Here is a 19,018-nt window from a genome sequence, read left to right as displayed (position 1 = left end):
TCTCCCACTCCCTTCTCCTGTCATTTCCTTCCCTCCCTCCTTCCCTCCCTCCCACTTCTCGTCTTTGTGCGTCCCTCCTCAAACAATTTAACTAAAAACTCAGTCACGGTAGGAGACTCCTTCTCTCTCACCTCTTTCATGTGAACGAATGAGTCACTGACAAGTCCTGAGAACTGGCTTTGAGCATATTAAGAAAGCTGGGGAGTAAATGATTGAAGGTAAGGGCGGAGTGGAGGATGTAGAGCAAAGTAGAGCTGAATGGGGAAGAAAGAAAAGCTGGGAGGGGAGAGAGGAGAGGAGTGATGGGAAAAAAATGAAGCATGAGAGGGAGAGGCAGACAATTAGTGACACAAGCAAAAATGGGTAAATATAAATTGTGAGTAACAAGGGAGAAGAAGCAGAGAGAGCCGAGCCGGGAGGGGAGGGGAGGGGAGGGGAGGGGAGGGGAGGGGAGGGGAGGGGAGGGGAGGGGAGGGGAGGGGAGGGGAGGGGAGGCAGACTGACAAATTATTCCCCAGCCCAAAGATCTAATCAGATGTCTCGAGGTTAAAGCCCTGATCATCACATTCACTCCCTGGAAGCGACAACACCGTCACCGGCCAAATCCTGATTCTGCTGCCATTATCCCCACAGGGACAAACTCCCCGTCCCACCTCCTACTCTCCCCCCACTTTCCACTGGCCAACATGGCACCTTTGAAGTTTTTATTAGAGGGCGGCTGGCTGATGAAGTGCCACAGCAGGACTTCACTCTGGTTCTGACTGCTGGGCGGCCTCCAAGATCAGCATACAGCTTAGTGTCCCTCAGCTGCGTTCAATAAAGTTGGAATACAGAAGAGTGTATAGAGACGAATGGTGCTGTTCAAGGGTGGGAAAAAGGTGTAAAAAAACAACACAACACTTTTCAGCAGATCAACTAGATAAAAAAAAAACACGTTTCACATTGTTGTTAGGAGAAGAAACTTCCATATGCTGCTAAAAAGATCCTGTCTGTGTCTGAAAAAAGAAGACATAGCTGGAAAAACTGAGTCTGACTTGTTTTTATTGTTTGTCTGAGGTTTTATTTCATGCTTGGGATGAGACACGGCCACAGTATCATCCATCCTTTATTCCTGCCCAATTATTCTGTCCAGGGTTGCAGGGGGCCGAAGGCTATCCTAGCTCACTGTGAGCAACAGACACGATACAATTGGACGAGTCGCTGGTCTCACAAGAAAATGTACTGTACAGAGAGATGACGTTCATATCCAACAGGTACAGGCAATATTTAGACGGCTTCAAATAAAAACTATATATAACACTAGAATGGCACTGGGTCAGTATGTAACCTATTCTGTTGGATCCAGATTATTCTCTGAATCTGTACTAAGCTGTAAAAAGTCATCTCATCTGACATCAAGATCCACACATGTTATCTCTTTAAAAAAGATGATGATATATTCTGAAAGGCCAATCTCAGATTAGGCTGTGTAGGGGATGTGATATATTGCAATATATTGGGAAACTGTGGGGAAGGTGGTTTATTGCAACCTCCCTCCCTAAAAGAAAGAAAAACTCTCATATATAAATATATAACACATAATATTGTATACACAGACAAATACGTATAGAACTTCTCTACACTTCACCATACACACTGGAGGAACCAGGAATCGAACCACTAACCTCCTGAGCTACAGGTGTTCTTGTCCATCAACAGCTATGTATCTGGTTTAAATGCCATTGAACCAGACACTGAACCCCAACCTCCCCATTGTGAATCGCTTCAGTTAAGACTGATGTCTAAAGTGCCTGAAATGGAAATATGATGTAAATTACCCCGATGCTGAAGCTGATGTGGTGCCCGTGCTGCAGTGTGCAGCAGTAAAAGCAGCCTCTGTGCCATCCCGAGGGTGTTTAATCTATAACTGATGGATGTAAGACCAAGACAACGACTGTAATTATCATCATCATCATTGTAAAACATCCATCATTACCATCATCAACATAATAGTTATATTCCTCTGTCACCAACCAGCCATTATCATAACCATAATCACTCACGTGCACGTCCGCACACACTCAAGATTCCTGCAGCAAGACACATAGACAGGCTGGAAAAACTGCGCACAACATCATCAGCATTACGCGCATTTAAAAACAGCACATCTATCTGTCTTTGAATGCAGCGCCAGCACACAGAGCTCATATTAATACATATGGATGTATTATCTCATCTGCACAGCTGAAGCAGCCTATCACCATGTGGTCCGAGCCTGTGGCTAAGCAGTGCAACTCAAACGGAGCAGGTCTGGATGTAAAGCTTGAATGCTTTGGCAGCCACAGGTCTCCCATGTCAAGCCCAGCTACACCCAGCTGCTAATATAGAAATTAAAGGTGCTAACGCGTTTTCCCACATTGCATTTCTCTAGGGGATGGCAGTCCACTGCAGGCAAGCGGTGCACACATCTGAGAGTGTCAGAGAGGACGGCTCAATTATTCATTGAGTGGCTGATTTATGTGGTTTCATATGGTGCATATTAAAGGCTCGGGGAGGCAAAGGGGAGCCAAGGATGGTTTACGTAACTGCTATTAATTGGGACCTTCTACCACTCTCTTGCTCTCAGAGTCCATAAACAGCCACCTTTAAAGGTATAAAAAAAAAGACATTCAGATGGATGTGTGCACACGTGCTATTTTAACTATGGTATCTCTTACATCTGATGCACGTCTATAGAAATAGAACAAAAGTGTGACGAACACAAAAGAAGAAGACGTCGAGAGTGAGAAAAGTTGCAGCAGACATTATCCAGTCTCATTAGCATAATTAAAACAGTGAAAAGTTTGCGGTGAGTCCCTGACTTTGTGTGGAAATTATAGGCTCAGCTTTTTGCTGATCAAAGAGAATTGCTTATTTGGAATATATGCATATACAGTATAAATGTACATGTAAAACAGCCTGGGAGTTGAGGATCAGAGGTGCTAGTTCTCAGCACTGACATACTGCTTTTTCCATACTGCTCTAATGTACATGCACTCCATTTGCTGTTGGGTACTTAAACGGTGTTTGCATTTGTGTTACGACCCATAGATGGAAGGATGCACAATTATGAAATTGTTTTTTTACGGTGGAAAACGCTGTGGATTTAACATATAGAAGAAGTGCTTGTCTTTGTTTCCTCTGAGAGGCAGTGTGAGGTGAAATATGTGATTCATTATTGTTGTCAAATGGCTGTGGAGGTGGGAGGGTCCCACCCGCTTTGTCCTGGAGCTCCTCATCAGGAGCAACAGCTCCCTCCCAACCTGGTCTAAGAATGGAGAAATTATTGGGAGAAGATTGACAAAAGAGTGGGAGAGAGGGCAAAGAAAAATACGAGGAGGGGTGAGAGAGGAAAAGAGGAGTGACTGATACAAACAGACCAAGAGACAGATAATAAAGGAAACAGTGCAAAGTGGGAGGGGGAGAGGCAGAAAGATGGATGATGATGAGCGGCTAAATCTATGAAAAGGGCTGTAAACACTGAGAGTTTGTTGGGATAAAAGTCTGAAATAAGACTCAGCCTGAAACATTAAGAGGAAAAAGATGAAGGTGACTTATCCATGTTACTGCTTTGTCTGTTCCGCAACATATTAAAAGTTGTTGAAAATGAAACTTTTCCACTTGGCGCTGCCATAACATCACTGGGATGTGTGTCTGTGGGTATGTTTGGAAGGCCTGAAATGTCTTAGTTCAGCAGAGTAAACTGAATTTATCGGGGGTTTGGTTATACTCTCCAAAAGCCCAGCGAGAGTAAACAACTACAGAAAATGTTTCTCTTTTTTGTTCGCTAACAAAACTTTATCATAGCTCAGTGGCGTCAGCTATAATACACAGAGTATATCCCTCCCACTGCTGCAACACCACAGGTATGACACCTAGTAATCAATGACCTGAAAGCTGCCATCAGACAACGGCACAGCAGAGAGTTTCCCAGCAGGACTACAACGGAGCGAAAGACGGATGTAAAATAGCTTTAGTCAAATAGCATGACTCATACATGTGAGTTGGAGTTGGATCAATAACACACACCAAAGATGTATGTTGCCATAACAATACACTGACCAAAAGACAAGCTCATAAGCTAAGCTGAGGTTACTCCAAAGACATAATGAACAGCTCAAATGCAGCAGCAGGACTAATATGGCGCTTTGAATCATGTAACAATTCCATCACCGACGTGACAACCGGTGGACGGAGAGTCACATTCCAGGGCTTTGCTGCCTCTGTCTCTCACCAGGTTACAGGATAATGTCAGGATGTCTGCCAACTGATGCTCAGTAGAAGCTGGGTGATGAAGATGTAAAACTACAACAGAAGGCATCAGACAAAGAAGCTGCAGCTTTTGGAGAAACCTGTCAGAGCCAAGACATTAACCCAACAGAGGTACAGTGGAACAAGGTTGAACATTATGCGAAAATAGTGCAATTATATTAATACAGTGGGAATGTATTTCATTTTCATTGAATACAAATTTTAAAAAAAAATGATGCTGGTGTTGATTTTTGCTGAGGTTGTTCTTTTACTGTGTACAGGACAATGTGATTTGTAGGCTGAAGCACCTCGGCAGCACCACACTGGTTCATTTATCATACTGTAACAATGTGACATATTTCACCTTCATTAAAAGAAAAGAAAAACTGCACTTGCTTATCTGGAAATTTCAATAATATTTCGATCAGTTGCTCAACCCTATTGTGAAACGACCTCAGGAGACCTGCTCACACCAGACATCCTGAGAATATGATCTCAGATTCCTCCTGCAGCTCTGGATGACACTGGAAGAGCTTGCCAAAGGAGGTTCAACCAGTTATGTTAATGTTGTTTTATGTGTTGAATGGACAAGCAAAAAGCTTATCATTGTTTATTTGATATTACTGACCAATTACAAAAAAAGAGGAGAGGGCTGGGGGCTGGACCATGCTTATAACTTCACACCCGTATCATGCTTTGACTGGCCAGCTGTACAGAGGTGAGAGAGGAGCTGTGCATTCAAAATATGCAGAACCGTCCCCCTCGGTCGGTTTTTCCCTTTGACAGTGTCTGTTTGGACTATAACTACAAACCTTTTTGATGTCTGACGTGGCTCATCTTACAATTTAGTTCTGCCGGAGTGCAGAGCAGCCCGCTCTCACTCCAACAGAGGCACGAGAGGAAATTTCAGGAGATCACCAAAGTGGATTCATCCTGCATGAATGCTACATGTCGCCTGAAACTGCTGCTTTGGTTCTCCCAAAGTCCTCATTCACTCTGCAGATGAGTTCTAGCCAACAGCCGTATTGCCTGCCCTGCACGCTGTGAAGAGAGCACGTCAGATCCTCACAATATACAACAGAGAAAATAAGAGCGCTCCTCATCATCATCTGAATGTTCATTTCAAAACACAATGCCAGGCTGAAATACACAGGTAATGAAAACACAGACAGTCCTGCACACAGCAGATGACTCCTTGTGTTCGTTGACGGCGTGCAAATGATGCCTCCTTCCCTCCCTCATAATAGCCTCTATTGTTGGTATTGTGTGGGAGGGAGACACTGATTTGCTGCGGCCGGTATAATTCTCTCATTATGAGTTCAGGAGGGGGAAAAGAGGCACAGGGAAAGGATGAAGGGATGAAGGCCCAGAGGCACGGCGCGCCGCAAAAAGCAAAACCCCACTGATAATGGAGCAAATCCATCAGTCTCTCGCCCTCCATCTCTGTCTGTCTCTCGTCATCCATCCACAGGCCTTACGGAGCTTTAGATGGAAGTCATTTCCGAGAGCTTGGAGAGAAAAGTGGCTCAAAAAGAAATGCAAAAAGAGATAATGGAGTACAAGCATTCTTGCCCTGGCCATAATACCATGCAATCTGTCAGAGGGAGTGAGACAAAATTGGGAGGCTTGGAGAAGATGGCAGAGTGAAAGAGTGGCGACAAAGAGACGGAGCAGACATCCAGGAGCACAGACAATGGGAGGTGGCGCTGGCGAGATCGGCCTTTCCCACTCTCTGGTTGAGTGCAGCGGCAGCTTAGAGCTGTTAGTGTGCTTATTTTCAACCACAAGGTTGCTGTGACCTAACTTCGGCTTCGGCTTCTGAAATCCCATTCACTCTCCGAGCCTCCCAGAACCCTCTCTAGCTTCGGCTATGGCTCATTGCTCTCATCATTGGTTCAATTTTGCAAGCATATGCGAGTGCAAGTTTGAGAATGAGAAAAAGACTCCGGGAAAAAAAAAGAAAAAAAGAAATCCATGCACCCACTGGAGGGTATTTTAAAGAGCCCCCTACCTTCTCTTCATGATACCCTCAGGTCTTTAGGAATGTTGGCTCGGTGTTCAATCACGACAACTACCTCACCTTAACAACAATGACTCCAGTAACCTTGGCCATCCATTAGCCTGTCTAAGAACAAAAGCTGTTTCCACAGGGAGCCATTAGACGAATATAGCTCTGGGAAGGAAAGTATCCAATACACCAGATGGGCTGCGCTTTATACCAGCTCCAGGGCTGGACAGCAGTCTCACTGAGGCCGTTATTGAGAAGGAGAAATTAGGCTAAATCAGTGCAAAACATGGAAAATGTTCAGGTTCGATGCTGGAGTCGGTCCACTAATCTGAAACTGCAGGTGGAAACTGATTACTGCCCAAAGCTTGGCCGATTCTACACGCTCCAGTGTGATCCCAATACTTTAAATCCAACTATTTCTTTATTTCCTCAGGTAAAAAAATAAAAATAAAAATATAACTGTCTATCAGCTGACACAAAGACAATGATTTCTTTCACTTATAGACATTTTTAATCAGGTACATTTTGTGCCTCTCACAGCAGTATGTATTCGATCTTTTGAAACCTAAATATCTGGCAGTATATGAAAACCCAGATGGCTATTTAACAACATGCAAATCCTCTTCTGCCCATCTGGATATAAAGATGTTCTGTCTTTGTACCAGGGGAAAGGGACCTGTTTTGAACCTGTTTTTCAGCTCATAACTGTATTTCCTGAGGCAGGTAGCCAAAAACATTGTCCCTGAACACACAAACAAAAAAATAACAGATCCTTTTATTTCAAAAACTGAGTTACTGGAGCCAAATATCAAGTGAAAAAGCTGGAAATGACATATCGTTTCCAGCCTCCATCTTCGTTTGGGTTATAGGAAAAAGAGTCTGATGAGTGTAGAAACATCTTTCCCATGTTTCAGAAAATCTAATGTGAACACATGAGAGACAGAGACTGGGGCTGGTTTATAAAAAACAGTGCAGTGTCAGTCTGTAATGAATTCTCTGAAACTCTGCTTTTACGACGCACCCACCTGTGCATCCTGCTGCATAAATAAGCTGCCAAATTGCAGGGAACCGCTCACTTTCCCCAACACTGCGCTGTGATTTAAACATGAGTGGCGTTTTACTATCACCACTGCTACAAAAAATGCTAATTCTAAACCATTTTCCACCCATTTGTTGATAAGTGCCTGGATATTTTTCCTTTTTATCACTGGTGTCCATGCTTGACTGAAAAAGCACACAGACCCAAAGAATGTGATGGGAACGAGAGGTATGAAAACACCGCCTTCATCAGGCCTCCGTCATGTGGAGAGGATGGAGATCATTTCAGAGAGAGAGAGGCGTCAGACAGCTCTCGGTTTGAGCCCCCTGAGTTTACATCTATTATGTATAAGTCGAGGCGGGCTGAGCTCGATAGCCAGTCAGTCCTGACTATCAGTTAAAGCTGAGGATGTGTCACCTGTCTCTTCCCGTCCCATACCGGTTCCCTTGACTAACGTTACAGCTGTACCTCCTGGCTACAGAGCAGATAACAGTACAGCGCATGTGTGTGTGTGTGTGGGGGGTGCTTCTCAGTCTGCACACTTTTCTATGCATGTCAGTGAGTCTGTGAACAGGTATGTGTGTGTTTTCTTGCACCATATCTGTGTCCGAGTGAGAGTTTGTCAGTCTCTGTCCGTCTCGAGAAGCCGAGCCAGGGTCTTGTGCTACTTTATGTCATGTCTTTATGTTTGCTTAATGTTTGTCACTGGTATCGCACAATAAAAATTTTTTTTTTTAAAAGAAGCCGAGCCAGGGGACTGAGTGTGTGTGTGTGTGTGTGTGTGTGTGTGTTCTTGTACTTACTACGTTGTGAGGACTGGAACAAGTTTTTAACCAACAGAGTGAGGACATTTTTGGGAAGTGAGGGCATTTTGGCCGGTCCTCACTTTTTCCAAGGGTTGTTTGAGGGTTAAGACCTTAGGTTATAATTAGGTTAAGAGTAATGGTTAAAGTTAGGCATTTGTTTTGGATGGTTAAGGTTAGGGTAAGGGGCTAGGAAATACATTATGTCAATGAGTGTCCTCACAAAGATAGCATTACAAGGATGTGTGTGTGTGTGTGTGTCTCAAAGGGGGAAACCCTGGGACGGCTGCTGTGAGAGCTGAGGTGTAACACCTTGTTAATGTGACAGACACAGTAAAACAGTCACAGAGGGAATGAGCCGCTGTTGTCTACTTTGCTCGATGACTTGACAGATACAAGAAGCAGCAGCAGCAGCAGCAGCAGCAGCAGCCCGGTCCGCTGAGCTGCTCTCCAGTCCAGGTCCCAACACGCCTCACTCAGATCAGTTACCAGGCACAGAGCACGGAAACCAAACCACAGTTTTAGTTAAGAGCAGCTGTTCCAGCCCCGCTGTGCTGAGCTAATGTCATAAGTTCTGACAAGACTTGGTTGCAAACTTAGAAGTGGCACACACTGTAGTGGGTCACTATTCTGGGATGGACTTGTGTCTTGAAAAGTTTTGGCGAGGCACCAATCAGTGACAAGGGACACCGTGCGGCTCAGCTGGAGGGGTGACAACACGAGGAAGTGACTGTCGCGTCAAAACCTCCTCCTGTGCTGGAAAAGACGGGTTAAAAAGTAGCATTGAAAAACAGCAAGGTTCTGGTCGTGCCCTACATTGATGACTTTTTGGCAAAGTATTTTTGATACCATTAGGTGTGGCGCTTATGACCAGATTATTCCCCCTAACTCAATATCAGCTATTTCTGGCTCCTCCTGACAGTGACCTCTCTGCTGCGGTGAGACAGCCCTGACTTTTTCAACCTTGCTGGCTCGCCGGCTGATTCTGCTTGATTGGAAGCTCACCCGCCCCCCATCATATACTGTAATCACTGGGTTTAAGTTCTTTTTCTTTATAACCTGAAACTTGAAAACCTTCACTCAGTGGCTCCACCAAGAGATTCCATGACACCTGACATCCCTTCTTGGAGTTTGTTGGTTCTCCTGACCTATCTCTGGATGCGGAGATATGATTTGTTGACATAGGCCTACTGTTGTAAATGTCTTTTTCCCACACTGTAAGATACCACTATTAGAGCTGTGCGATATTACGATATATATCGTAGTACGATATAAAAACGTCTACCGTACGAAAGAGCCGTCTATCGTTTAAATCGTAATTTTAACTACATTAATCAGAGGGCTCTAATTGCAGCACCTCGCCACTACTTTGCGGCGGAATTTACGTCACCCGCGACTTTACGGCACTGGCACTGCAGCATGCACAGGAGGAGAGATGGATGCAAACAACAACATGCAGGGGGCGGTGAGTTCGGAGGAAAGTTTGGAGGACAGACCTGTTGAGAATGCAGGGGGAAACGAGCCAGAGGAGGAACTGATACCAAAAAGAGGGAACCGAAGTTCTGTCGCTTGGCTTTGGTTTGGATTTAAAAAGAATGACACCGACCAGAGCACGGTAATTTGTAAAATATGCCGCCAGCAAGTGATTACGAGGGACTCGAACACTACAAACCTCTTCTATCATTTAAAAACACGGCATGAAAAACAGTACAACGACAGCTTGAAAGTCCGACCTAACCCAGAACCGCGCAGTGAAAAAGAAAAGAAAAAAGACAACCAAACATGCCTGAAAGAGGCATTCGCCAAAGGCACGAGGAGAGAGAGAGAGAGGTCCACTGGGTGAGCGAGATTCACTTTTAACGGGAGAGAGAGCGGCGCACCGCGCTGTCAAAGCTCGTCTCAGCAGAAAGGTGCTGGAGGTGTGTGCTTTCAAGGCAAGGCCATCAAAATGAGAAATATCCATATCCAAACTACAGGCTGCAGTCATTTCTGGTCAGAGAGGATGTGGCTGCACTGATCTGAATAGAGGTTAACTCAGTGTTCGGTACCCAGCATGGCGGCGGCCCGGTGGAACGCACCGTGACGTCACCCTACTGATAAGCATCTAAAATCACAGAGGCAATCTCTAAATTCTCTTTATACTTGATACTACATACTTGAAACTGATTATTATGTGGACCATTTGTCCACTGGATATTTGTGTTTTATATATTTTTTTTAATGTATTTTTTACTGTATGGAATTAAATGTGTTTGGTAAATAAAAGGAGAAAAGATAAGAGAAATTGCCATTCATTTCATATATAATGTTAAGACAAAATAATATATCGGGATATATATCGTTATCGGGATATAAAATTGTCTATATCAGGATATAAAAAAAAATCCATATCGCACAGCTCTAACCACTATATGTCATTTTGTTGGAAAATCTCAATAAAAAGATTTGGAAAAACAAAAAAACAGCAACGTGCTCTTCACAACAGATTCTGAAGCCTGAAACTATGTTTTAGTGCTGCGATCCAGTCCTTGGAAAGTAGAAAGTAAATCTAGCAGCTCTCAGATTCTGCTGAGTCTCCAATCATGTATCATTCACATTCATTACTGTGTTTTTGAGTGGGTTCACCTTGACAGCCACAGTTCACTACTTTATAGAGTAGTATACTGCATACACAGTGTACAACATGGGAGAGTACTGAACAGGCAGCAACATCGGAGGCTGAAATATACAGTTACAGGAGTACAACTCACTGGTGTTATTGCCTATTTCTATTTAATTTCTATTTTGTAACTGTTTCATTGTACCTATTTCATTGGTCTCTCTCCTTCCTGTAATAACATTGTTTGTAATTTGTAAATGTATTGCTTGTCTATGTTTTGATTCAAATGTAAGGTGTTTCAAGACCAAGTTTATGGTGATTATACACTTTAAATCAAAACTGAATTGAATTGAAATGGATTGAAAGATGAAGCCGACAGAAATATAATATATAATATACCAAAAACTTCAGTTCCTCAACTTCACCATCCTATTTTACTTTTCTAGCACAGGAACAACTCTAATGACTCAGTACAATGAGGCTGATGGGAATGTCTCTAGGTTTGCAGGTCATGAGCCAAACAGAACAAATGACGCATCTGGTGCTGGTTGTCGTTGAGGTATTTGTGTGTGGGGACCACGGTGACGGACGGACGGACTGACAGGCCAGCACATCAACACTGTCCTTGCTGGGACGGCTACACAGCTTGACAGTTTCTCCCTGTCTATTTGAATTAGAGTCTGTTTGACCATTTGAACCGAGTGCAACAACGCTAATGGACATGAACACTGGTGATGAGCTATTAATGTATCTTTTTTTAGAGCTTAATCATTTCTTCCCTCGCTACTTGGTTTAATGAACTTGTAACTCATTTCCTTTATTGTACTGTTTATATCTTAATTAAAAAATGACCACAAAATGAAACCTCCCACTTGATGTCTTCTGCGCTCCGGGCTTGACCCCCCGCTGTGAATATGATGTGTGTCAAGCATGGCTATATGTGAAATCAATATGTCCTGACATAATGACTGAGCTTGTTAGTTTAGCCTGGTAAACAGAGGATGCTGACGCGGCTCAGGCAGCGTACCTGATAGACGTGGTAGGCGTTGGCAGCTCTGCCCTGCAGGAACACAGAGGGGATCCACACGTTGATGAGAGCGCGATGAGCCCTGAGTGACACACACACAACAAACCATCCTCACTGCTGTCATCATTATCATCACCATCATCATCATATCATCATCATTATCATTTTCAGTGGCAGCGGCAGCATCAACAGTGTGCCGGCACCGGGCTTGGGCAGTTACAGCAAATTACAGCTCTCTGGGGTAAAACACCTCAAAATCTAATTTGGTCTTGAACCGGGAGTAGAACGAACGAATGAGTGGATGAAATCAAACAGTGTTTTGAGCTTATTCACCAGTAGATTTGAGGATATAACTTTGATATAATTACAGAGAACAGATATTTTACATTTTACACATACTATTTCAAGATTCAAAACAAGAGAAACTGCAGGGGTGAGATGGAATTAGTATAAAAAGAGTGAGTGAGAGAGAGAGAGAGTGAGTGAGAGAGAGACAGAAATATTCTTACGTCTCAAAGTCTGACAAGCTGGGGTCGTCTGACGTCTGGCTTAAATCTCCTGGAACCTGGTAAATGAGCAAGAAAGAAACAAAACAATATATGTTCATTACATATATATATACAGTATATATATACAGTACAAACTAATATACATATATAACAAATACGCACAACATGCCAGGAAGTTCTTTTGTAGTTGGCAGGGGGTAAATGGAAAGACAGTGGAGCAAATCATATCATGACTCATATAATAACTCATATGTCTTTTTTTCCCCCATTATAGCAACATATTCATAAGAGGATGACTATGAACAGACAAATAGAAATAGGTTTGATGCTTCACTATAGAAGATCTACTGTCACAAACTACTATACTACCCACTAAAAGAGACCAACTGCAAAATACACAATATACACTGACCTAAGTCACAAACACCTGAGCATTGAGGTGCTGCAACTAAGGATGAGTACAACATAGGCAGGAGCAGAGCAGTCAGCTGACAGGGATTTATAATAGGTAGTTAATAATACTGGATACTACTAGATGTACTGGATAAACAGTAATATAGCTAAAAAGATCCTATATCTGAAAGTCAACAGTTAAACTAGTAAACAGATGGCTACAAGTGACATTAATATCTGAAAGTAAGGTAAGAATGGGTTGAACCTACAGTATATGTTCTGCCCCACCCAGGCCAAATGCAAATGTAGACTTGACCTTAAAGGAATAGTTCTCCATAAAAATAAATTCAGTCATTACTGACTCTCCTTCATGCTGATGAACACTCCGGAGTAGTTTTTTATTCCTCAAAGTGCATCTGGAGACCCAAGAGGCCGGTTCGTAGTCCAACGAAAAATGTATGAGAGTAATAGCGGCCGACACAAAAACGTCCATAAAACTACCAATAAAAACATTTAATATTCCTCCTTACTGCTCGTCCGCTGCAATCCAAGTGTCCTGAAGGGATATAGTCCAGAGTTTACTTGAAACAAGTCATTTAGGACATTTTTACAGCCTAAACAGTCCTGTATTGAATTTGCCTGGGGCGCGTGAACGTCAGAGTGCAATACAGGACTGTTTAGGCTTTTAAAATTACGTTGTTTCGAGTAAACTCTGGACTAAAAATTTTTGTTGGACTACGAACCCCCCTCTCGGGTCTCCAGATGTACTATGAGGAATAAAAAACTACTAGTATTCATCAGCATGAGGGTGAGTCAATAATGAATGAATTTCATTTTTTGATGAACTATTCCTTTAATACAGTTAAATTGTATAAAAAAACATCCGATTGTGGAACGTCCCCTTTAAAATCATCTGAAATTAATTCATCTCCAGCTTGACAGGTGGTGTCCTTGAAGGGGAGCTGGAGCTCAGAGCGACACACTGTTTACTCAGCTGGAGTACACATCTGGAATGCCACAACATGCACATACTAACCTGTGCAGTTGTTTGTGTGTTATCTAAATGTGTGAGTGTGTGTGTAAAAGATAGAGAAGGAGGCAGAGTGAGAGAGAGAGTTGACTAAACCTGTGATTTGTCTCGCTCTTTGCATGCTTCCAGGTACTGTATGTGTGTGTATTTGTGAGTTTGTGTGACTAAGCAATAAGCATCCATCTCTCTGGAGCAGAGCTGTCCTCTTAGCTTCTCAGTCCTCAGAGAGAGACTTTTCAGATCTGGGCTACACCACCACTGGCCTTTCAGTGGGGTCTCTTGTCTAGAGGCTTTGCCCAAACCCTCCAAGAGAAAGAAAGTAAAGGAAGTGGGAGGCGGTGAGAAAGTAACCCGCTGCCTGGTCATGTGTAGCAGCTCTTACAAGCTGGAATCATGCAGCAATCAGAAGCCAGAGATGGACACACACACGCACACACACACACACAGTCATAGTGAGCGGTCCAGCAGAGCAGGGCTGAAGTTGAGGGATAAGAGGAACTATCTTCTGCCTCGGGCTCCCATCACTGCCAATGTATCAACTCACACTGTGGAGAGCTCGCGCGTGTATGTGTGTGTCGAGTCGACTGCTTCAAGCTCTCCTGAGCATGACCAGATGTTGGCGCTCCGTTTGTGTTTGTTGTTATTTCAGAGGACAACTTAGAAAGTACTGAGAAAAAAGTAGTTTGCCTGAACAGCGGGAACGGATGGTTAGCATTAGCGTCGACAGGGAAATCAAACTTCACCCACGGAGAGAGAGGGAGAGGGAGACGTGAGCGGTGGACGCGCTGTTTGACTGACAGATTATCTCGGGGAAACTTCACTGATGACAACTACATAAAAAAAAATGCAGTTAACCGTTATCGGCAGCCCATTGACTGTGGAGGAAAATGAGCAGAGAACCGGTGCAGAAAAAAAAACCACACACACACACAGAGCGAAGAGGAGATGAAAGTCAAACAGAGGCAGAGGGAGGAAGGAGGAAAGAGCAAACCTGCAGAGAAATCACATGAAAGGGGATCTCAGCGTGCAAGAGTGTGTGTGTGTGTCCAGTCAGTCACTCACCGGTCCTCTCAGGTCAATGAGTTCCTGTCTCATCTGGACAATGAGGTGGTCCTTGGCCATTAGGGAACGGTACAGGCGCTCATTAAACTCTATCAGCTCACCGTGCATCTCGGCCACCTGCAGCGCACACACACACATGGAGAGAGAAACAATGCACAAAAAAGCACTTTAATTTATCATGCTGAAGAACACACACAATTATGAACTATGTAAACACATTATTTGCAGCGTTAGAACATTTAAAACAGAAAAATAAATCAAGTTTCCGTTGAAGACACAAAAGGCAGAGACACCCCAGGTGAGACGTAATAGATGTTGACAGCGGGACAGATTCTGAGAAACAGTCACACCCCTGACAGAGATGGGAGAGATGGAAGGAGAGAGAAATAGAGAGAGAAAGATGGAGATGGAGAGAGAGAGAGTGAGAGAGGGTGAAACCAGTTCATATCCTAAACAGCCAGACTCCTGCCAGACCGCTAATCAATTGTCTTCAGCTCTAACTAACCTTGACGTGGTGTTCAATTCATTCATTCACATCTGTGTGCATGTGTGTGCTCCTGCAAATATGTCCAGGTTATTGTGTGTGTGTGAGTGTGTGTGTGTGTGTCTGCCTAACCAGGCTGGGCGGTGCGGACAGGTCTCTGTCAGGAGATTGACAGCTGTGACACACACTGTGCTGTAAGGAGGACACCTGCTGTCACGGCCGCTTCAGCAGAGCGCCATCGACGGCTGACAGGCAAGCAGACCCTCATACTGTACATTAACTTATTCACATCCACATTTAAGAGCCCACACACCGACATAAAGGAGGAGGAAAGGCCTGTTATGTAATAACAACAGTGATAATGATCACAATAAACTTGAAGCAGAGTTCAGCTGAAACCTCGCAAAGCAGCTTTGTGTCAAAGTGGGATTGATAAGTCTGGATCTAGAATTTAATATTACTACACCACAGTGAATGAGCATGGATTATCTCAACAAGAGGCTGTGGTGAAAGTACAGGGACTACATTACTTCTACAGTATAAGAAAAACACAAAGGCAGTTGTGCAATGAGACAGTTTTCAGTGAGTTTTGAATCAAGGTTATTTTAGTTTTAAAATTTTCCTTAGTTTTTATTTAGTTTTAGTTAGCTAAACAACCGATTAAGCACTTTTAGTCTAGTTTTTACTTTGAGGAATTGACTAGTTTTAAATGTAGTTTAGCTTTTATTTAGTTTTAGCTTTTTGGTATAAGGAAGAAAGCCCTGATTTGCAGAGGCTGAGTCCCACATAAGGCTGTGGCATTTTCTTCCTGCAACTTTAACCACTTCTAGCAAATCAAAATGCGTGTTGAGCATCTTCTTCTACGGAATGCGCCAGGCCATACACACTATGCTGCCCCCGTCTGGAAGCAGCCCGTTATCTCAAGAAGTGAAACTAAAGAGACAACAAAAACAAAGCTGATTTCAGTTTAGTTTAGTTTTGTTAAGTTTTTTGTTTTGTTTTGTTTTTTAAATTTCAGTTAATTAAATAAAATTGTCACTGCTGCTTTAAGTCTTAGTTTTTCTGATAACTTTAATAACCCTGGTTTGTATACTGCATGATGGGTACAGAGAATAAATGACCAGGAAGCTGTGACCTGTGTCATTATATGACTGTGGGTGACACTGCAACAAAACCTTTAAAGGAGACATATTATGCCCCCTTTCCACAAATTAAAATAGTTCCCAGGTGTCCTAAAGACATATCTGTGACATGCTTTGGTCAAAACATCAAACATCACAGCTCTTTTCATCCTCTCAAAACAGCCCTGTTCAGAACGGCTGGTTTCAGTGCCTGTCCCTTTAAATGCAAATGAACCACTGCTTGCCCTGCCCCACCCCTTCTACCGGTCCCAGGTAGGAGTGGTATTATGCAAATTGTCATCATTGTCAGACAACTGAGGGAACAGCTCGTAAAACCACGTGGATTTCAACCTCGGTAGCCTGCAAATTACAGATTTCTTTGTCAATTCCCACATTTTGTGGGCCAGAAGGCAAGACAAACACCCAAATATCTGTTAAAGAGCCTTCAAAAAGTGATATTTCTATAATATGTCCCCTTTACTGTTTGGTCATCCATCATCAACTTTATTTAACCAAGTGACCTCTGCTACACATTTCACCCCCAGCTCCAGTTTATTTACCTCGTAAAAAGACAGTGTGAAGGAATTTTATTCCTCTGGTCACCTCTCGTTATTTTCTTGGCCTTAGTCACACTCCAAGAGTTCAGATCATAACATTGTCAGACAATGCGAGGATGCAGGGAAGAGCATCAACTTGGAGAATGCTGCCCAAACACAAGGATGAGTGGAGTAGGCAAAAGGAAAGATGCAATATTAATTAGGAAAGAGTCTTCAGTCTGAGTACATACAGGTTTAGACTATAGTTTACCTTTATTTAAGTATGGAAGAGTTTTGCAACTGTGTGGTACCCTGGAATATAAATACATACGCCCTGTCAGAGCAGACGTCTTCAGAAATTGGTGTGGCGCTCCTCTGAGTCCCTCTGGCTGTGTACTGCTCATCATTTTCCCCTCACCGCCAAAGCTTACAATAAATACTTTCTGCCTGAGACATCTGAACTCCTGGTGATCGTCTTTTTCTCCAGCTCACAACATTTCAACCACAGACAGGTTCACTGTTTTTTTTTTTTTTTTTTTTCAAGTCTATCTTCACTGCTGTTTCTTGGCTGGGTGCTTTAAGTCTGTGTGCTGACTGTCCTTGGAACCTCACAACACTTCAGGTATAAAGACTGCTCGCAGCTACAAAAAAAAAAACACACACACACACGTCGTTTTTACACCTTTGTATTTCGATGGAAAATGCAACGCAATGTGTTAATTAGTGAGATTCGATGTGTTGCTAAGTGGATTTCGTTACCTTCATAGAGAGAGAGACTAGGTGTTTCCCCATGTTTCTCTTTGTAATGATAAGCGATGCTAACCAGCAGCTGGCTGGAGCCTTACAGGTACATGTAAAAGCCACAAATAAACTGGTATTAATTATCATTATTAGTATATCCCTTCAAATGTTGAAATATGTCCTTAAAAACACTTATACTGCACCCTGAAGCATTTTTAGTCATTGTTATGGCTCCTTCTTAATGCAGCTCTAATGTAAGAGCTTTGTGTTTCCCTAAATTCCTCCTCAGCTACAGTGGAGGAGTTTATGCACAGGAGGAAACTTACTAAAGCCAGAAAACATAAGGACATTGAATTTTGTACCTCATCTCTCCCATAGTAATCACATTAGGGGCTGATCTGTGAGCAGCCAGCTCAGTCAGGAAGGAAAATTATTAAGCACCAGAAACTGATTTAAATGTTCACACGGGTGTGTAAATGTTGTCGAGACAGGACGAGAAACAATATGAATCTATCATTAAAGGTGAATTGCAGCTTTGTCCATCAGTCCTGGTAGGGGGGCAGCCACACGCTGCTGCCCTCTAGAGGTGATGCTGCAGTGGAGATGCAGGGGAACATATTTAATGAGTATTAAAAAAAAAAAAAGTCACTGAATTCAGTTTTTGGCTGTGGTATTAAAGTAGTTTCAAGGCTTCAGTTGCCATGACAACCGTAGTTCAAAAAAAAAAAAACACACACAGAGAGCAAGGCTAAAGTACATGTGTTTGTCCCCACCTCTGGAGCAGACTGTCTCTGGCTGAATGATAACAAATAATTTCTCCTTTTGGGAACTTGAGATTTGAAGGTCAGATGGTGGCGCAGTGTCATTGAGAGATCTGACAGTCAAAGTTGACATTTCAATAAGAAGAAGAAAAAAAAACTGTTCACTGCATTATGCAAGAGCGCTTTAAGGAGAAATATAAAAGACAGGGCTAAATGAACTACTTGAAGCTCCACAGTCGAGGTATTGAGTGTGAAGCTGAGCCCGACTGCAGGTGCTGTTACACAGACAAAGTCCTCGCTCTCAGCTGCAGTATTCACCAGCACACAGGCACGGCCACATGGAGCACAGATCACACTCTGATCGGGAGCTGCTTGTATTTGCCTTAAAATATGATCAGAAAACCCCTAAGATCACCTGCCAACTTAGTCGCCGAACCAAAATGTTGTCTCCTCAGATGATGCTGCTGCACTCACTCGTCCCTGCGCTGTTAAAGTTTCAGGCAGACAAAGGCTTTCATCTGTTCCATTTGTATTACAGTTTTTCTCTATTGGTTTGGCTCAATTCTTGAAACAGAAATTACATTCTCAAAATAACATGGACAAATCTCCAAACCACCTTGCAAATGTTCACAACAG

General features: G+C 43.1%; 1 protein-coding gene across 1 annotated transcript in view; it reads right to left on the bottom strand.

Moving 5' to 3' along the window:
- Positions 1-19,018, bottom strand: part of snx29 (sorting nexin 29) — a 169,009-nt gene that overhangs the window by 42,689 nt on the left and 107,302 nt on the right. Inside the window, exons 16-18 of the mRNA XM_083993820.1 lie at positions 14,740-14,856; positions 12,255-12,310; positions 11,746-11,827 (exon numbers count right to left, since the gene is read on the bottom strand). Coding sequence (XP_083849946.1) covers positions 11,746-11,827; positions 12,255-12,310; positions 14,740-14,856 — 255 coding nt within the window. The remainder of the gene's footprint in view (positions 1-11,745; positions 11,828-12,254; positions 12,311-14,739; positions 14,857-19,018) is intronic.

The sequence above is a fragment of the Trachurus trachurus genome (assembly GCF_905171665.1).
Source record: "Trachurus trachurus genome assembly, chromosome: 19".
NCBI classification, from domain to species: Eukaryota; Metazoa; Chordata; class Actinopteri; order Carangiformes; family Carangidae; genus Trachurus; species Trachurus trachurus.
Note: the sequence above shows the minus strand (reverse complement) of the source record. Positions and strands in the feature narration are given on the sequence as shown.